At 36.9% G+C, this 21,862-nt stretch overlaps 1 protein-coding gene across 3 annotated transcripts in view; it reads right to left on the reverse strand.

Annotated features, from left to right (window-relative positions):
* Positions 1–3,862: 3,862 nt before the first annotated feature.
* Positions 3,863–21,862, reverse strand: part of LOC130982060 (guanine nucleotide exchange factor SPIKE 1) — a 28,197-nt gene continuing 10,197 nt past the window's right edge. For all 3 annotated transcript variants that reach the window (XM_057905907.1, XM_057905908.1, XM_057905906.1), the window contains 16 exons: positions 20,590–20,697; positions 20,252–20,289; positions 16,112–16,256; positions 14,851–14,977; positions 13,137–13,330; positions 12,437–12,567; positions 12,098–12,173; positions 11,832–11,942; positions 9,170–9,352; positions 8,931–9,074; positions 8,604–8,777; positions 8,088–8,435; positions 7,662–7,994; positions 6,678–6,863; positions 4,942–5,916; positions 3,863–4,758 (listed from right to left, as the gene is read on the reverse strand). In XM_057905907.1, the coding sequence (XP_057761890.1) occupies positions 4,504–4,758; positions 4,942–5,916; positions 6,678–6,863; positions 7,662–7,994; positions 8,088–8,435; positions 8,604–8,777; positions 8,931–9,074; positions 9,170–9,352; positions 11,832–11,942; positions 12,098–12,173; positions 12,437–12,567; positions 13,137–13,330; positions 14,851–14,977; positions 16,112–16,256; positions 20,252–20,289; positions 20,590–20,697 (3,528 nt within the window). In that variant the 3' untranslated portion in view covers positions 3,863–4,503. The remainder of the gene's footprint in view (positions 4,759–4,941; positions 5,917–6,677; positions 6,864–7,661; positions 7,995–8,087; positions 8,436–8,603; positions 8,778–8,930; positions 9,075–9,169; positions 9,353–11,831; positions 11,943–12,097; positions 12,174–12,436; positions 12,568–13,136; positions 13,331–14,850; positions 14,978–16,111; positions 16,257–20,251; positions 20,290–20,589; positions 20,698–21,862) is intronic.

The following is a 21,862-nucleotide window of genomic DNA, read 5'->3' on the forward strand; positions in this document are numbered from 1 at the left end:
TCAATCTTCCATATATTTGTTGGACTTCTTTATGACAAGTAGGGCTCTTTATTTCTTGTATGACTCTACACTTATTCGGGTTTGCCTCTATGCCTCTTTGAGTTAGCATGAAACCTAAGAACTTCCCGGCCTCTACCGCGAAGGTGCATTTTGAGAGATTTAGTCTCATCTCATGCTTCCTTATTATGGAGAATGCTTCGGAGAGGTCAGACAATAGAGCTAAGTCATCCTTAGTTTTGACGAGCATGTCGTCCACATATACTTCCATAAGTTTTCTAAGCGGGGGAAAAAACACCTTGTTTATCAGTCGCTGGTATGTGGCCCGACGTTCTTTAATCCAAAAAGGCATTACTACGTAACAATAGTTTGGATTGGGAGTGATGAAAGAGGTCTTTTCTTGGTTCGACTTATACATCGGAATTTGGTTATATCCTAAATATGCATCCATAAAGGACAAGTACCGATAACCTAAAGTCTAGTCAACCAAAGCATCGATGCTTGGGAGAGGGTATATGTCCTTGGGGAAAGCTTTCTTGAGTTCGGTATAGTCGACACACATCCTCCACCTTCCATTTTGCTTCTATACCAGAACCACATTAACTAGCCATAATGGATACTTGACCTCTCTTATGAATCCGGCTTCCAATAACGCTCGCACTTGTTCTTTCACGACTTGTGTTCTTTCGGGTCCGAGTTTTTGGCGCTTTTGCGGAATAGGTCTGGAATCCGAGTAGACAGCAAGCTTATGAAACATCAAGTTGGGATCTATTCTAGGCATGTCGAAGGCTTTCCAAACATAGAGATTAGAGTTTCTTCATAGGAGGTCAATGAGCTGTGCTTTTAGTCCTCCTTCCAGGTTAGCCCCTATATTTGCTGTCTTTTTAGGATGTCTCTGATTTATACTTCTTCTATCTTTTTTCCCGGTCGGGGCGTAGATAAGGCTTTCATTGTATCACTTTCGTGCCAATTTTTGATCCCCTCTTATGTGGTAATTCCTTTTACAGTGGAAAACTCCATACACAAGTGAGATGTAGGGACCACTACTGCAAGTCGATTTATAGTGGTCCGACCTATTAGTTATGCGGAGATGACGTCGACCACGATATAGTCGACACTTAATGTTCTTGACTTTGTGCCCTTTCCAAACGGGGTGTATAGAGAGATAAATCCAAGAGGTTGGATCGCCGTATCCCCCATCCCAAAGAGGTTATCTGGTATGCCTTTATTTAGTTCTTTCTCTTCCAGCCTGAGTTTGTCAAAGGGGGGCTTAAACAGTATATCTGTCGCGCCACTTTGATCTGCTAGGGTTCTATGGAGGTTTGCATTAGCGAAGATCATTGTTATCACCATTGGGTCGTCATGGCTAGCCATTACCCCTTGATCATCTTCTTTAGTGAACGAGATAGTTGGTAAGTCTGGTGTTTTGTTATCTTCTTCGACTTGGTACACCTCTTTAAGATGACTTTTTTCGCGATGATTTTGAGATTCCTCCTCCAGCAAACCCCCTATTAATCATGTGTATGTGTCGTTCAGGAGTTTGGGGAGGGCGTTCTTGCCGACCTCCGTCTTCATCTATCTTCCTTTTCCTTTGATCGTCCGACCTCTCAGCCAAGTACCTATCTGGACAACCTTCTCTGGCCAGCTTTTCAATGACATTCTTTAAATCATAACAATCCTTGGTAGAATGTCCATAAAGTTTGTGGTACTCGCAGCATTCTTTCCGGCTTCTTGCCTTTTGTGTTTGATTGGACGAGGAGGTGGAAGCTTCTCGGTGTGGCATATCTCCCTATAAACATCTACAAGAGAGACTCAGAGTGGTGTATAATTATGATACCTTCGTGGTTTTACCGAGTTGTACTCCTCTTCTTTCTTGGTTTCTTTCTCCTTTTTCCGAGGTGGATAGGGCAGGCTAAGCCTCGAAAAAGGTTCTCTTAGTTAGGAATTTTTTTTCATATTGATGTATTTTTCTGCCCGTTCTTGTACTTCGTACAAAGAAGTCGGGTGTCTCTTGGATATGGATTAAGAAACAACCCTTCTTTAAGGCCATTAACTAATCTCATTATCACTGCTTCAGTAGGTAAGTTTTGTATTTCCAAACATGCTTTGTTAACCTTTCTATATAATCTCGGAGTGTCTCTCTGAATTTTTGTTTAAACTCCTAGAAAGCTTGGGACATGCTTTACTTTATCTTTCTGAATTGAGAATTTGGTAAGGAACTTTCTTGACAGGTCATCAAAGTAAGTCACTGACATGGGAGGCAAGTTATCGAACCACTTCATTACGGCTTTGGTCAAAGTTGTCGGGAAGACTTTGTAACGAGTCGCACCAGAGGCATCGGTTAGATACATTCGAATTTTGAAATGGCTGAGATGGTGCCTTGGATCGATCGTCTGTCATAGAGATCCATGTCGGGGGGTTTTAAAATTTCTGAAACTCTGGCTCGCTTGATCTCTTCAACAAACGAATCCTTATCTCCCAGAGGGCTTTCGTCTTGATCTGCCCGATTGCTTCGCCTTCGGAGATTAGCCTCCAACCTTAAGAGCTTTTCTTCCAGTTCTTTTCGTCATCATACCTCCCTTCAAAATTTCCGTTCTACCTCCCGTTGCCGTTCAGCTTCCAGTTCAAGTTGCTCTAATCGTCCGCGAAGTCCGTGGACTAATCGTAATATTTCCGTTGGATAGGGAGGTTCTTCATCTTCAGACGAATGGACCTCTGATTGAATCCGCCACGGCTGAGGGTTTCTCGATATTCCTTTTCGTGGGAAACATGTGCTCTCTCTCAAGGTGGAGGTAGTGCTAGCATGAGGTTATCGTGGTGGGGCTCTAGTTCTGACTCAGACGCTGTGTGACCATCTTCGCACTGATTGTCTGCCATTATCAAGGGTTGAATTTCAGGTCCCCGGCCTTTCGAGAGTTACTTGAAACAGTGATTTGGACCTGAACATGAAGTCTAAACTCCTTATGAGGCAGCGTCTGACTTGTGCTGTTGTCGAGATGCTGCCGTCCGAGTTCCTCGTGAGGAGGTGGGGGGTGATACCTGCAATAGACTCTGATACTTAAGTTAGTAAAGGCTTTAGGCATATTTTTGGTAGATTGAGACGTGAATATACCTGAAAGATGTCAGTGTATTCATAGTAGAAAGGTAACCATCTTTTTGGAGTAGTTTCACCTTTGTTGGTGGATAACCGTTCCCTTTATCTTGGTTTGTTGGGATCTATCTTCTAAGTGACATAGAGATAGTAGAAGAGATTTTGGATTGGTAGTTACTTATTTAGATAAGGCTAGAGCTCCTTGTCGCCCCCGATCTCCTAGAGGTCGGGTAAGTGGAAGAGGCCACCATTGAGGGGTCTTTATCCTTAATGGGTCTGGCTGAATTTGGGCCAAGGTATTAACTGTAGTATATATAGAAGTCACCAAGCATTGCATTTAGTAGTAGGTCTCTGTTATGGAGTTGAAAGGTGAGGAAATGGTATCCATCAATTGTGTAATCCCAGAGTATTTCCGTTGGCATGTAAGGATGTTATATTTCCTGCAACACTTGTTTACTGAAACTTGTAATTTTGATACAATATCTGTGAGTTTTGGAAATTGGCCAACATTTGGTTAATTAGTGTGAAAAAACTGTGGTTGACTTTGATACAATGTTCAATGTGTGCATTCTTCAAGAATCTATTTGGTAATTAAAATGCTCATCAACTTATTTGTACATCGCTAAAACCTTTGCGAACTCAATGATTTGGTGGTTGATTCCCAATCATATGCTTTTAATATGTGAAATCCCTAAACCTATCCCCCCTCAAAAAAAAAAAAAAAAACCATCCTAACTAACAAAAGGAGGAAACCTCAAATGCCATGAGGCACATTAGTCTTCCTTTCAAACTGTTCCGTCAAAAAACAGCTTTGATTGAGGTGAAGCTGCTGGTTGTTTGAGACTGAACGAGATGGTGGCTATGTTGGAAGTAGTGATAATGGTTGCAGTTAAGAACTGAAAAAGGCCTAAACTAAAACACCTTTAGGACACTGTGGACTATGGTGTCCTAAACCATTTCGCTTTGTTATCTTCTGGCAAAACTGGTTTGAGGGACAGAAGTGTATAACCGCAATCATAATTTGGGATCACTCGTCTTTTATTTTCATTTTCGGTTTTATTTTATTTATTCTTCGTTGGAGGTTTGGATAGGGTGATTTGATACCAATTGATTACCCAAAAGAAGATAAACAGCAGAATACAAAGCCGTGTGGCCATCAACTTGAAACGATCAGCATATAATACAAGAATATTACACTGTTCCCCGAAGCACAAACAACAAAAAGGGGAGCGTGAAAACTAGATACAAGATGATACATAACCATGTTAGTGTTTTCCTTGAATCGCCTGGTTAGCACGATTCTAAATATACGAACCGCCAACGCAATTACACATCATTAATGCTGAAAAAATAAGCAAGGGCATGCATATGAACACAAGGTGGAAGCAGTATTATATCTAACTTAACTGCCAGCGCTAGAGTTCGGAAAGAATGGCTGGAATATAATGTGATAACTCCGCGGTCAGAGACTGGAATCCATTTACAAGTTGTGTGTGGAAATCCTGATCTTCCTCGCCAATCAATCTGAAATGCACTCGGATGGCGCGCTTACAAACAGCCATGAACTCAAGAAGTGCAGCTATAAGCTGCTGCAGTTCCTGTGAACGCAACCTCGTTGCAGGTTCCCCAGACAAAAAGGCAGTGCAGACACTCAAGACTCCGCTATTGACCTGCACAAGTAGTTATGTTGTCAGAAACAAGAAATATATGCGACAATTATATTTGGTATTCGACCCAATTAGTAACCACCAAGGCTTCAAATTAAATAGGGTTATCAGATTGCACTCAGAAAATGATCTGGTAATAAGCACCACATTTTTTTTTGGGTCATTAGCACGACTTATTCTACATACTTGTACTGCAACGCTGCCTTGCAGGATCCTCTGTAGAGACTGTAGTCTGGGAAGTTGATCACCCTCCGAACTACGAGGCTCTTCAAGTTCATTTCTTAATGCAGCTGTTCGTGTTTCAATCATTCCAATTGCATTCTCTACAGGAGAGAATTCAAGTGACTCGGATTTAGTTACCAAAAGCCTATTTACTAAAGCTGGAAATGAACCCTCAGTCTGAAGTACAGTGCGTCTCTTCCACTGGTCTTCCAATCCACCTTGAGTCTTGCCATTTTTTGTGAAGGGGGTATCAAACAAAAACCGGTCAAATACTCGAGCTCGCACACTCCCAGTAGAAAGGGAGAAAATTCTCTCTCTTCTGCTTCCTAAATCCTCATCTTCCATGACCGGATCAACCGCAGTAATCTGAAGGTAGCAGACACCAGGTTGTAACTCCTCTGACTTTACTTGTCTAGAGTCCGGTATAATATGTAAAGTGTGATTACCATCCATCCTAGACTCATATATGTGACTAAGTTTTTCCATGATGTCACCTAGACGTATATCACGAGGCTCGCGATATACATACTCTTTTTTGTCGAGTTTCCCAAATCTGTCACCGTAAAACCCAACCCTGTAGTATGTTGCATCAGTAAATGGAATTGGACTAGATTCCTGTCCAACTATTGACTCATAGATATTGGTAAGCAGTGTGTGACATTTAGCCAGCTGTCCGTATGCCCTCCTGCTTTTATAAACTGGGATCACAAGTTCCAGAATGCTTGCACAGAAATGGAAAAGTTCAGCTTGTAAGAAGAGCTTATTAGCAAGCTGAAGATACTTTACAGCAGAGTCAACTGTCAGTTTAGAAGCACCATATCCCTCTACCTCTGCTGCAGAGGCTTCTGAGGAGATTTCACTGCTGACCATAGGGCAAATCTTTCGCAAAGCAGCAACATGGTCTTTGCTCCAAACACCATCATTTCTAGCAACAAGGGCCTGCATCAAAATAACAAGAGAATGATCCCACAAGAAAAAAAGGTAACTCTGCGACTCAGATTAAGCTTTCAGCTATCCTATCCCCATGCTCCCTCCCAGATGAAAAAGATCGAGGCCTATCAATTGCATTCTCAAAAATGTTCAGATTATCCATAGGGGCCATGTTAAAAATAAACAAACAAACAATTATAGACTCAATTTCATGTTTCTAAACCATATAAGCATATACAAAAGTAGGTAAAATAATAACGCTAACAAATCAGTTTCTGCTAAAGTAAAAATTCACCAGCTCAAAATGGGCAATGGTGCTTACTTGGTTTCAATTTGCATTTTCATTTCCTGATTTTAGAAATTGCAAAGAAAATAAAAAGCAAAACAATAAAATCTTGTTACCCATTTTAACTATTTCTTACTTTTTTTTATATAAGTTGTTCAGTGTTTTTACCATTTCCTTCAAAAACTAGGGAAATGAAATGGGCTCAAATGGAAACTAGAAACAAACTGGTAACTTTGCATTTCTTAGCAACACCATTATAAATCATGAAGAGACTGCCTACACTGTTGACTAAGGAAATTATTAAATAAACTCTGGTTAAATTCACTGGATATCAAAGCCCAGCGAAGAATGAAGAATATATATTCATTTCGTAGGCCAAAACAAAGCACTTTCTCTGAACCTTCAACATGCTCATCACCATCATTGTACATCACATAAAAATATTAGATTGCACTTTGCGTATGTAAACAACACATATATCTACCTGCATAACAACACCAGCGACAGCTACTGCACACTGAGCAGCTTCAGCCCATGACTGCATTTCCTGGTGCGCATCACAGAGATGAAGCAACCACATAATGTGAAGATCAGGGACTGGAGCAAACGCCATTGCCAGTTTATAGAAGCTTTCTGCAGCAGCATACCTATCCATACTCATCACAGGGGCCTGAAAGAAAGAGATTACATTAAGTAAATTCACTGAAAACCATCAAAAATGATGTGATGATAAGGAACCAAATGGGCAGGTTCACTCCAATTCCATCATTATACGGCGACAAGTAAACCAGTATGATTCACTTTCACTACAAAAGCTAATTCTCTCTCCTTATCCAATGAAAGAATGGCTTGTTTGTTTGGTCATTTCATTTTCAAACTGCATTTCAATTAATCACATACCTAGGATACATGCTATCAAAACCTAATTATAACTTTATCCACATTTCACCTAATCCATTTCACATTTTAAAACAATATGACTATTGTGTCAAGAGCATGAAAAGCATATGATGAAGGTGCAAGTGAAGTGTACAAATGAGGACACTTTGACAACATAAAATGGAGCAAATAAGTTGCCAAAAGCCAAAGTCTTATATACAACCAAACCATCAAATTCCATCAACTAACGTTATTTATTTCAATAAGTGTTTATTTTTTATGTACTTATTGTCTTAATAAACCAATATGCTAACACCAACCATAGATTAAAATTGAAAAATTTAAGGATTAAGATTTACTTTTATATCCATTTCTAATTAAAGTTTTCAAATTATTAACATCTCCATGTGAGGGATGACTTGACTTTTAATGAAGGAAAAAAGATCTATTATGGATAATCCTATGAATGAAAGGAAACAAGATATTGTCTCTAAACCATAAATATATTGCAGAGGTGACTTAGTATTGAAAATAGTGAACCTAGCCCAACATCAACAAATTCCAAAAATTAGGAATAGTTAACACTTACCAATAGTGCATGCTCCAAACTAGCATCAAGGGCCAAAAGAAGACTGTTGGACAGATATGTCACCTCTGACCAGGACCACCTATTCTCTGTCATTTTATCTGGTATGGTCAGAAGAGTAGTCTCAGGTAATCCACACTCATATAATAGGGAAGCATTTTTGGTCTCATCCTTCACTTCATCCAATGACTTTCTAAGTCGCCGTGCTTCACCACTTTCTTCTAGGCTTCCATCAGATCTCATCTGAGTAACTTGCACATCAGACATTAGCTCTGATAATGTGATAATCAACATGACTCTCAACCTTGCTGTCTGCATAAAGAAATAAAAAGAACTCTGCAAAAATAGTAGAAACCAAAAGCAAGTGTTTGATCAGTATAAAATAACGGGTGCAATAACCTATTAAAATTTAAAGAGATGAAAACATACCCTCACAAGTATTTGAAGCCCAACGACTGCCCTTTTCCTGATGTTCTCATTTCGGAAAACTGCAAGCCGAAGAAGATGGAAAGTGACTTGCTTTAGAAAACGATCATTTTCCCTCGCCATCAAAGTTGCCCCGTGTAAATCAAAAACACAATTAAATATAGGAAAAAATGCTTTCCAAAATGTCAGTGGCTGATTTCTAGATAAAAAGCTCATGAATACAGCAGTGATGCAATCCAGTTTTCCATAATCAGTAGCAATGCTGTGAGAGGCTGCCATCATGGAGAATTTTTCAGTCATTTCCAAAACCTGAAGGCTGACGGAAGCACTCAAATTTTCCTCCCAAAGTTCCTGCCATATATAGAGAACCAAAGAATAATATAAGTTTCCTCATTCTTTTTGCTTCCCAATTATGCGTTAGCTTTTTTAGGCTCCTATATAAGAGAAAGTTTCTTTTCCATTGGGAATTTACAAAAAACAATTCATGAATATTATATTTTATCTTGAACAAAAAGATACCAATTTCTGTCTCAAAAGTGGATGTAAAGATTCTCTGAGTGCTTGAGCAGAAGCTCCAATCCTAGAAGACTGTGCTTGAGCTAGTGCTTCTCTTAAAGAATAAGGCTGGCTGGGGGAACTTAACTGGGAATTCACTCTCTGCCATAAATAGCCATTATCGGGTGTTCCCTGAGGCTGCCAGAAAAATTCAACGCATTAGATGCACGAAATGGAATGACCTACATGTACTCAAGCTAAAGATAAGGCAACAAATCAAGCAGTAACTTACAACAAACAATAATATACACCAAGTATCAGAGAATAGTAGCTAAGCAGCATTGTACTCACCCTTACTTCCTGTCTAGAGGCCTCAGACAAATAGCTGTTAATTGCAGGAGAGAGTCTATCAGAGTATTTCGGGGAAGCAGGTGCCTCCCCTACAGGGTTGCGAGAACTGGAGCCAAGTAGCATTCCATCAGCAGGTTTTTTGTGCTGTAAAAGTAGAAAGAGTTAAGAAAGCAATCATGACAATTAAAAAGAACAAGACTATAACCAAAACAAAGAGAAATTAGCTTCACAAAAGTAACCTCAAATAGCAATAAGCATTCCTCCATGAGCTTGAAAAACAATCTTGTCCGCGCAATGCTTTGCTGCCATGCCTTCACAAGTGATCCATCATCAAGGTTTCTAACTATTTGTAAAATCACAATTGCCACTTCACGCTTCTCAACAGAATTCAGGTTGTAGAAAACAGGCATTTCATCTAAAATCTGAAAAGTCCAAGAACACATTGGAAAAATTGATTGTCAAGGAACAAAAATGAAAGAAAAATGATTAAAACTTATTTTATATACAAAGAAGTGAGCAGATATGCTTTTTGCCCCCTTTCTGACAGAAGACATTATTGATGTGAAAGAAAAGATAACATCATAATAAGAAAGCTTAAGAAAGTAACACTGATCTTAAGGGATTGCTTTATTAACAAGGAATGCAAATCTCGTTGCATATCTATTATAACATATTAAAAGAGAGCCCAAAGTAGTGTTATGGTAAATGAATGACATATAAGGTTTTAAGTTTCATATAAAATTTCTTTTTCATCTATTGCAATAACATAGATAAAAACATCTATCTTATAACTACATTTATACTACCATAGATAATAGCATCTATATAATCAATCTAACATTAATCTCATAATTTCACGTACTAAATTATCTAATTCTACAAAGAAAAAATATAGTATAAAAAATGTTAATTCATATCAATGGTCTAAATTCTAATACTACATATCTTATTTGGAGAATAAATTTTATTTTATAATTATCTATTTATTTATTTATCTATCTATCAATTTGTTCATAATATATAAAAAGAAAAATCATGTAATATTGTCACATATTAGATAACTTCTCATATTATCACAAACATTTTAGTGAAACTGTCATTTATAGTTTTCTATTATCACATCAGTTTTTTTTCTTCTTATGTAGTGTTTAGCCTTATCTTTTAATTGCTTTTTACTCTTTATTTCTATGTAGGTTATTCTATGCCTATTATAGTAATGTTATTTTTCTTTAATAGATATAAATTGGTTAATAAAACATAATTCATCCTCTCTTTTTATTCTCACTTCTATTCATGTTTACTATAGAAATCAACATTCACTTCACACATCTTCATTATCTCCTCTCAAATAATCTAATGCCTCACTCTTTCTCCTCTATCCTTGCTAATGTTTTGCACAATTATTTGAAAAATTTGGTTGATGACCACAGTTTTTTTATTTTAGTTTGATAAACAATTTGCTCATTATATGTTGGGTGATGAACTCCTAAAACACTATAATTTATTATTTTTTTATAATGTTTTTTAAGTTTTCTTTTTCTGTTTTTGATCTAATTGTGTTTATCAATTATATATTGTCTTTGTCACTTATATATCAATTTTTTTCCAACAATTTACATTTTTTAATACTATTTAGTTGTAATAATAATGTTGAAAATGCATGATGTCATGATCCATGAAAATATGGATGTTATTTTTAATTATTGAAACATTATATTCATATTTGCATTACACCTCTTCAACTAATAGTTTCATTCTTGCACTATAGTATTTAAGTTTGCTAGACATATGTATTAGGCGATGAACTCCTTCAAACTCTAGAATGTATAATATCCTTACAATTTTATTTAGGTTTAATATTAATTTTTAAGATTTTTTATTAAATAGTTCATATATATAAAAATTAATTCATTTTAATTCCGCACAACACAGGTTCAAATCTAGTCTAACATAGAAAGGCTTTTAAAGAACACTAGAACAAGCAGAACATCATAGAAGAAAGAAAACCCAATCCAAATGTTCTCTTGAGATGAAGTCCCTTGAAATGCTGCCATTCCTTCCCAGCCTATGACACCAGATAATAGCAAAATCTTGAGCACTTTCACAGAACCTTAGATTGTTTATGAAAAACCCAGACACCCTTATTGTAATATGGAGAAAATGCTAGAGCTCATTATGGCTGACCAGGGTTAGAATACTTTCCAGAACTCAATCCAAAGATAATTTGATAAATGAAAAAGAAATAAGCTGTCCTCAATTTGGAGTAAGAAAAAGTCCCTGGTCTTTTGGATTTGCCCTTTGCTTTCTTCCAAAATGATTGGCATATTATTCAAGAAAGCTAATGATCAAAGACAGTTGGGATTTGTTGAATAGTGTCATGGATGAGAAAGTGAGTGGGATGAGATGGAAAAGTGGATTTTCGGATGCCTGTTTCAGAAGCTCCATGCCTCCATTCTCTGTTTAGAAGTTTCATATAGCTACATTCTCTCCTTATCTAAACCTTGATGATCTGTGGCTAGTGAATGAGTCTCAAGTTTTTAGTACCCACTATCTTTGGTGGAGCGGCTACCACAACCCAGTACACAATTTTGGGGCCAGAACTGTCCACGATAAACTACAACGAGCTTATTGTGATTCTGAGCCAACAAAAATACCCCTAGAATTTAAAACATATTAAGGTTTCTAAAATAAAAATGTTTGGACATTTTGAATAACACAGTAATAAATTAGAAAACACCATAAAGAGGAATTACTGCTCGGAGGATTATAACATTGTGAAATAATTACACTATATAAGGTAAATGAAATGGGGAAAATGCGAACATCCACAAATTTGGTTTATATTGACACAAGAACTAAAGCAGATTCAACTAAAAGGAAAAGTAAAAAATTCTTACACACCTGTCCAATAAGAGGGAAATATAGCTGAGCGATATACAACTTATCTTCAGGCTTCTGGTACCTCACATCAAACTCATGCTTGCACAACAGCACTACCAGGATTCTTGCTGCCTACAGATGCAGACACAATCATGTTACCAATCATACAAACTAGTCTTACTATTATACATATTTATAAGAAATTTAAGCTGAAAATGCACATACAAAGGATATAGCTTTCATCATGTAGAAAAATATCAAGACAACTCTACTCTAACTAAACTCACCTTTGCCCGTAAAGACAAATCTTCATGGTCCCATGTAAGAAAGAGTTCTTGTATTAATACAGAAGAAAGGTAGTTCCTAAAACGCAAGATATATTCAAGGTATTATTCAATAAGTTCCAGAAAACGTTTTGCATAAAAACAATATAGATTAATTTCATGCCAACTGAAAGAAAGAACAGCCAATCAGATAGGTAAACAAAGACAGTCATCGCTAGTGAATAAGATTGTTTATGTAAACATAGCTAACAACCTCATTATAAACCATGACACGTCATCAATAACAATGCAGATGATGCCATACAGAAGCAATCAAAACAAGCACTATACCAAATGAACTACCTATCTGAAGGGTCTCTCCCAGGCATTTCCACAAATAGATCATGATCACAAATGATTTGCAGAAAGGTAAGTTTGCACTCATGAAGCACTGATTGGCATACGCCAGAGAACTTATCGAGATATAATGATACCTACAATAGATATTAAGGTTTGCATTAAGACACAACCAGAGGAAGATACACTGAAAGCAATTGAAAAGAATTTTGTATGCACAAGCTAAAGAGATGTAATGCTTCAATGTAAAATAAAAAATTAATATCTCTCATTATTGAATCACTTATCTGCAATGCAAATGTAAATTACAGATTCAATTACATGGAAAGTGAATTTATATTATCTACTATCCACTTCGCAACATATCACATTCGTAATGTAACAGTGAAAGAAATATAGATGATCTAAAGTGTATCGTTGAGATCTCTTAAGATTAATTTTCATATTTAAATTTCATGATTATTTCCTTATCTAATTAGGATTAGGAGTCTAATATGATTATATATAAGGATTAGGATTTTGTCTATCATCACATACTATCATATTGAAAAGTTTCATAGTATTCATAGCCTTAACTTCTCTTTTCTTCCTCGCCTTTCTAAAACTTACAATCTCAAGCAAATCCCATTTCCGAATAATACAAAAAATAAGAACGGACTCTTCCTACTTGTCATATATAGCAAGACAGACAGGAACAACAACATACCAACTCGAAAACTTGACGAGGCTCAACAATGGATAGAAGATCATAACAGAAAAAGGCCAAACTACTGTTCAAGCGCTTTGCCAAGCTTAAACCCTTCTTACAACGTTCATGCACCTCAGTAAGAAGGCAATCATACAACTGCATTATACATCTAAATACACCATCCTTCAGCTGCATTGGTGGTATATCTTCTCCTTTTGAACAAAAAGGAAAGAAAGATTAAGAACAAAATTCAAGCAAGTACCCAAGACAATCCAATATATTATGAAATTTTGATGTTGTTAATTTTAAACACAGAATTTTGAAAAATAGACAACTAATCTCTCCAGTGAATCACATATATAAAATCAGCAATGCAAAAAAGCATGCTAGATATAGCAAAACTGTTTACATCTGATAAAGCTAAATAAGAAGTCCTTGTTTTCTACCGTAAAGCCTGTATGCATTTTGGCAAAAATGGTTCCCCACTTTCCATGGTTACTCACAAATTGCAATGGTATAAGAACCAGGTTGTCGGTGGCATGGAAAGGGCTACCTATAGGCTGGATTAAGGCGAATACCAGATTCAGCTGATTGTCGAGTGGCCAATGTTGAGTCAATGCAATGTTGACACAGTGAATTCACCAGGACGTAGGCCCTCCAGGGGCGGTCTATTAATAGGGACTGCCCAAAATCCCACATCAAGTAGTATGGAATGCTTCACGTTGTATTTAACGAGAGAGGTTCTTCCCTCTTATCTGTTAGCTTTAGCTTTTAAGGCGTGGTTCCCTACTTTCCGTGTGTACTTGGCAAAAACGAGATTTTCAACCCATGGCTCTACCCTTCGCCTTCACGCCTGACTTTGCATCTTTGCTACCACCTGTTAGCATCACGTCTGCCTTTGCCTCTGTGCCACAAATACACTGTTACAGCCTCTGCTTTGCATCATGCCTGCCTAGTTCCTACGCCTCTGCCCCAGGTCCTCTGCCGCTGCCGTGTTACTCTCTCCCCATTTTTTATACAGTGGTGGTGGTGTAGGGTTATCATTGTAATGTAAGGGTAAAGCTGACATTTGACAGAAATGCGACAGTATTATATTGTGTCCATAGCTACAAAAGAAGATGTAAAATTATTCTTGTGTCGATGTTTCTGTGTCTTTGTCCTTTCTATTTCCATCTACAAACTAAATCCTAATTCTCCAAAGAGAGTAGAGGGGCCCAGTATCCAAAAAGGGAAAAATACCTCCCTTACATTACATTAAAGTGGGGTGGGTATGAGAATTGAGGAGGATTCCTATATATATATATATATATATATATATATAGAGAGAGAGAGAGAGAGAGAGAGAGAGAGCATGAGGGGAGTGAGAATCAGGCAGAGGGCATTGTGATTAGTGAGGCTACAACCAGAATTGAGAGGGACAGGTTCTTGAATCTCAACCATTGATACCTCAAATTTTCTTTCAGTAAATAATAAACATACTAGGAAATAGGGTGCGAGGAATCACTGATGTCACTCCATCTCCCTGCAGTTCTGGCATTGTTCCATTCCATTCCTCCTTACAACTTGGTACCAGTTGTTTCATAGTTTCAGCTTTGTGGTGACACAATAGAGTTTCAGATAATGTTCCTCTTATTTTCCCTCACTTTCTTTCAGTTTCTATTTATGTAAGGTTTAAAGAAAAAAATTTTCTACACGGAAATACTTAATCCAGAAAAAAAAGTTCAACAGCTACCTATTGGAATACTATGATAAAAGAGGCGAGTCTTCTCCAATGCCATTGATTTAACAATTAGCTCCAGAAAAAACCATGCCATTGCCAAAACATCATCATACACAGGTCCAACACGGTAGCCTTTAGCCTGAAAAATAAACTCATTCTAGTAAACAACCTGAACAATATGAAGCCAAGATTTTTAAAAAATCATGCTGATGAATTGATTGTGCGTAATGATTGCATAAATATGAAGCTCTACAACAATTAAACACACAAAAGCAACAGTAAAACATGTTGAAAAGGCCAGTAACTGAAACAATAGAATACTGCCAGCCTTATTGCTGAAGACAAAAATTATGAACAGCTATCACATACATTGAGGTCCATTTTAGGTCTAAAAACCAGACCGATCATTAAACTGGTAAAACTAGAGGTTCAAAGGTTTAAAGGTTGAATAAAGTTCAACCAAGGCTGAACTAGGTTCAACCAAGGCTGAACTGCATATAATAAAATAATATATTTATGTATGAAATATATATCTTCTGACTTTTTTGTATTTTATCTTTTCAAACCGGTTAACCACTAAAAAACGACAGATGGCACCGGTTTTTTTAACTGTTTTTTATCATTTCGCTAGCAACCTATTTTTGCCTTGAACCAGACCAGTCAGGTCGCCGGTTACTGGTTAACCCAATTGAATCAGTCGGTTCAGTCAGATTCCCGAAACAGTTTTTTCTTTATTATGGTAAATTTTACAATAGTGCAAGAGATTGGACAAATATTAGTCACGGACAAAAAAGTTTGACACACTAATGATATACTGCTACTTTATATATGATTGTTCTTGTAATAAGTAAAATCATTTTAATCCCTGTTCCATTAAATTTGAAAAATATGTGGCTGGCTAAGAACATTTTCAACTAAAAATGTAAGGAATAAAACAATTACCAATGAAAATTGCAAAAAGGATAAAATAGAAGCATAATAGAAATTTTAGGTCCCCTGTAAATAGGTGGATACCATTAGAGAAAATCTAGACAATTTCCTCCCAACACACTCATATTAAGCCGGCTGATGCACAAATTGGTGAGCCATTGTTAAAATGCCCACCAGACGAACTTCCCACTTCATCTTGAACTCACCAAAACAGCATGTATGAACATGTGAGTAGCTGCTTTCTCAGTCATATTGAAATGAAACGGTATAACAATGATGGTTGTGATGATCACAAGGAACAACAGATAGATGAAGAGACATATGATAATGAACATTTCAGTACCTTACTTCGAGCCAGGCTTCCCCAAACAGTGGACAAACCAGGGTATACTGGTGGTTGACGACCACCAAAGTCATCAAAAGCATAATCAACATAGTTGACTAGAAAATGATTTCTTTCAGCATCATCAACTGATTCCTGCTGCACCCTACAATTTAAAAATACACATTATAGAACTTATTCAAAAGACTGTTAGAAGTTCTACGAACAAAATTTCTCACAGAAAACATCTATATCACAGCCAATCGCTGGCATTGTCAAATTACAACCAACAAGTCTCAAGATTCCATCCTCCCCTAAATGCTACTCCACTGCCCTAACTAAATACAAGAGATTATATATGATCCTAGCAAGACCCTATCCTGAACTGGAACCAGAGAAGGGTTGCGAGGAGGGGAAAGAAAGGAAAACCAAAGCTTTCCAATATCTCAGCAGAACTGAAACAAAAATCCCTCTAAAAAGAGAACATGATCTAGCATGGAATGGCAGCCATTGTTTCATCGTTAAGATGTGTAGAAGAATAATTAAGTCAGAAGGATAAGAGATCCTCTTACAAGAGCCCAAAAAAAGACGAGCAAGCAATGAAACATAGCTTTCAAACTTCTCAATATATCGGAGGGGAAAAATCCTCTCTAAATATAATGAGCTTTACGCAAATAGATACCAATATCTAATCATATCCCACAAAACTTGCTGGTCTGAAAATCTATCACTAAAGGTGTGTATCACTCCAACCAAATGCTCCCAAAGGTAGTTATATTGCCCACTGCCACAAAGATTTTGCCTTTTTCCTACTATCCCCTGTTGTGTCCAACAATGGCTACAAATACTATATTGCCTTCCAAGTTTACCTGGGTTTATTTTCTCAAAGCCAGGTCTAAAGCCTTCTTAGCTTTTCTACAAATTCAAAGCTGTTTGTTGAACCTTCAGCTTGGCAGCAAGACTAAGGCTGTAGAATAATAATATTGTGGAGGGGAATTTAGGCCAATATTTTTCACCATGAGGACATTAATCATAGATTAACTTGCCCTCATACTCTCCATCAGAATGCTTAGTACATGCCTCAATGCCCGTCCTTTTGGGATGAGGCAATAGCAACCGAAACACACAATAAATAGACTGCCTCACCTTCCACCTTTCAATTCCCCTCTCCCTTTGAATGCTTGTTCCACAAGAAACCATTATTCCCAATTTAAGGCCTTCAGATGCCCTTGCTTCCCTTACAATACACACAAGTTTGCCTTTCACTCATCGGAATGCATTTTCTGGGATATAGTTAATCACATAAGGGATTTAGGTGCTGAGATGTTAGTGGCAGATTTCTATTTCAAAAGATCACTTTTCCTGAAATTATGTTCCCCTACAAGGAGCAAATCACATCCTCTTCTTCCATTCCAAACACAAAGACTTCATGCATTTATCCTCTCACTTCTTTGCAGCCACAACCCATTATTCCTCCTACATCGCTGTCTCATCACTTATCTGTGAGCTCAGCATCCTACCCCATCACAGATGCTGCATCATACTCCTGCTCGCTCAAACAGCCACCCTGCATCCCCAAATTTGCTTCATTCTGCATCAAAAACTCTGCATAACTCCCCTGCTACTGCTCACAATCTCCCTGCATCTCCATCTTTGAATCATAGTGCACCTCTACAGTTGCCGAATTCTGCTACCGCCAACACAGCACCCTCTAACCCACCAGTTACACATAACCCACCCTTGCTACCCTCACCACAACCTACAAATTCACCCATTGACATACTCTCAAACATCTTCCTCGTCCTCTCTCACCTCCTCACCCAGCCCATACAAACCACCACCCTCACACTCTAGTTTCCAGCACATAGACCCACTACTAGACCCATGATCCATGGCCTTCTTCCCACCCCCACCACCCATTCCAGACAACACAACACAAACCAAACACTAAACACATCAAGATAACCTCCCTTACCCCCCCCCCCTTTTTTTTCTCTCCTCACCCCTGGTACATGTAACTCCACCTGAACTGAGTCAGCAGGAATCGCTCTGGCCTGACCTCTGTGGGATGCTACAATGACAGAAGAATTTAGGCTCTTAATTGCACCTCAACTTAGTCCTTAGTTCCACTTCCTCCAAACCACAATGTCATAGACTGTAAATGGGTTTTTAGAGTGAAGCAAAACCCAGATGGCAACATTAACAAGTTCAAGGTGCTTCTAGTTGTACATCCCACTCATGAACAGCCAGCAGATATTCTTACTAAAGTTGTGTCTAAAGCAAAGTTTTTTACTTCAAGGAATAAGCTACTTCTTACAGAATTGTTCAAGGTGCTTCTAGTTGTACATCCCACTCATGAACAGCCAGCAGATATTCTTACTAAAGTTGTGTCTAAAGCAAAGTTTTTTACTTCAAGGAATAAGCTACTTCTTACAGATTTTCAGAAATGCACAGCACCCAGTTTCAGTGATAATAATAGGATGACTTAGTGAAGTCTAGAGAAGAGTTAGTTATAATAGCAAAGCCAGCAAGGATAGGAAATCTGTGACAACTAACTTATGTATGAAAGGACTATTTTGCCCTTAGGACTAGCTACACAGCAGCCTATTCTCCCTTATAAATAAGCACAGAGCAGTGCCAAACTCACTCATAATACACTTTACACATTTTTGGAACTCTCTGAGTCTCTGAATTCTCTACTCAAAACTCTAACACTAGCCTGCCAATAGCTATTCTTTGAATTTTTAGCACATTGAAACCTCTGAGACAGCTTTCTTTTCTTTCCTGACTGAAAGACACATTTATACTAATTTCCCAGATTGGCAAAAACCCCAAAACAGCATGCTTACCAAAAAAATGAACATTGCCACCACTTTTCTTGACATCATTACAAAAGACTTTTACCCATATATATACACCAAGAACCAAATGGATTGTGTGTGTTGTACAGCATCAACATATAAAGAAGTCACCAACAACATAGATAAAGTCCTTGCAAAATTATTACACCAGACCGCATCAAGAACAATAACCATATCCCCTGACCCTGACCATGACCATTAAAACCTTGTAATCAAATCTTCTATTCTTCTTTGTTATTATGGTTAAAAATGAAAAATAACATAAAACTCTCCATGAACATTGAAGCTGAAGAGAAGGCTTTATCCTTAATCCTTGAAGGTGAACACAACACGTTGGGTGCATCTCTACCCAATAACAATGTCTTTACAAAAACCTTGCTACTCTTTCTAACTTGTAGCTAAAGACATCCTTCATCTTTAAGCATAAAGGTGAGGTTTAGACCAAAGGATCATCAATAAACAAGAACCTAAACTTGACCATCAAACCTACCTTGCTGTAGCCCAGTGCACAGCATACAGCTAGAAGCAAATACTAAATATTGGTGTCTGCCACATGTTCCAGAAAAGGCCCATATTATGACAGCAGGTAAGACGACACGATCTCAGACCTCAGGTATCCATTAAGTGGATGCAGCGCTCCAGGACTCCAGCCACAAACTTTACACTGAGAATCACCCCACAGAAGAGGGGGATTTTGAAAATCAAATTTGGCAGATCAAATTCACCAGGGCATCTGATACCACATTATATTTCATGTCATATTTTCCCCTATTTTCTGTCTGTGCTGGTTACAACTTACAACAGAATATTGAACAATTTGCATATGTACTTAGCTTTTACCAACTGAATAGTTGACAAATTCCATTAAACAAGTAATAACAGAGAGAAACTAACTTCCAGACTACGGACTGCTTCAATCCTCCCCTTTCTATATGTAATGCAGTTAGTTTTACTACTATCCACATAAATAAAATAAATTGCTAGGGAATTGTATCTCATGTTTTGCATACTTCAGTATGAAATTAGAAATGTACACCAGTTAAGGATCTTAGATGCAAATGCTGTGCTGAAAAGTGATATCTGATGTAAACAATGTCTCTACATGCAACCCTGGTGGTAGAAATAATTATAGGACAGAGTATAGAATAATAACCAAGAGCCCCTAAAACAAGCAAAAGGCCGTCTATAAGAACATATTAACTTATATGAATATATAACAAGTATAATTCAAGCGAATATAAATACAATTCAAGTCAATATACACTTAGATGAAATAAAGGTAAAATACTAAATGGTCTACCTGGTAACAATGTTAACCATTGCACGGAAAGCTGCAACCTGACAACAATAAATATATGAATATAAAGTGAAACAAGCAAACAGCATGCAAAGAAAAGTAGTTTAAAAGTGCCTCGGTGAAATATATATGTTTTACAACATAAATAAAGGTATTTTATTAGACCCTTATTGATTGATATTAAATTTTGATGATATTCGGCATAGACTATGCTTAACTTAGTCATGTGTGTGTGTACACAGTTGCGTGTGTGTGTTTCTACACATATACAAAATTGCAGCACCAAAGCACTTCTCAAATCTCAAATATATGGAAACAGAAAAAAGGACTGATGAGCAAACCTGGAGTGTTTCTCCCCCATTGCCAATAAGATGAAGCAGCATGTTAAGGATTGGGTGAAGAAACTGAAGTAAAGCAGTGGAATCAACATTCTTCAAACTATTAATAGCCTGAAATACGGATCAAAATAACTGAATCTTAATTAGGTACTTCAATAAAGGATGTAAGAGATGTATGAAATATAAACAAACTATAGCTTAAAATGGTTATACATAACAGGTAAAGCACCCAACTAAAATCCAAAGTAGTGAAAGAATCAAACAATCAACAATGAACAACCTCATTCGAAAAATGACTAGACATTTGATTGCGGACCCTAATAGGATATGTCCTAGTAGAATAAGAACTAATTGTACACAACTACAATAAAGTGTTATCTCACTAAGTGGAGTCAGCCACATAGACCAAATAACGCCATTTCACCCTGTAATGTATCATGTCTATGTTGTTCACCTCATTTATACTAGTAAGTAAAATTATATATATATATATATATATATATATATATATATATATACCAAAATATTCTTTTGATGGTAAATATAATTATTTTACTATTATTTTCTGTTCTTTTATTTTTATTTTACCCAAATACAGCTTATTAAAATCATTCATTTACATAATTTAATATTTAATCATTTTTATCCCGTCATTTTCATAAATAGGAAAACATAAAAGGAAAAAAGTCCTTATTCATCAAAATCCAAACCCAATCATACCAACACCACATCTAAAATTCGATTGAGTTCAGACAAAATAAAATAATCAAGAAATCCTTGGTTGAGTATGCATCATTGTGATGTGCAAAGTAAATCGTTACAAAGCCAGTAAGAGGCTTTTGTTCAAGATATTTTAGCGGAGTTGGTCCACTAAAAGAATTTAGAACCTCTATTACAAAGTACTTCGTACTTAGAAGCATGTTTGGGAATAGGATAAAAAGACTTATTGAAAAAAGAAAGTATGCTTGTGTAAAAAAGTAAAAATAGATTATAATCAAAACTAATATTTTTAAGCTAAAAAACAGCTCATAGGCGAAAATAATGTTTTGAAGTTTATGATTCTAAGAAAAAGCTCACTATTTTTGAATTGTAACGATTTTACCAATTTGATTTCAACTATCCAATATTAAATAATAGTAACAAACATCTCATACCAAATTTTTTTAATTATCCACTTAAATTTAGCTTTTTTTAATCCATTCCAAACACAATAGATTATCTTAAAACCACTTTTCATCTAAAGTATCCAACATAAATTGATTTCATAAATGAAGTT

The sequence above is a fragment of the Arachis stenosperma genome, chromosome 5, assembly GCF_014773155.1.
Source record: "Arachis stenosperma cultivar V10309 chromosome 5, arast.V10309.gnm1.PFL2, whole genome shotgun sequence".
NCBI classification, from domain to species: domain Eukaryota; kingdom Viridiplantae; phylum Streptophyta; class Magnoliopsida; order Fabales; family Fabaceae; genus Arachis; species Arachis stenosperma.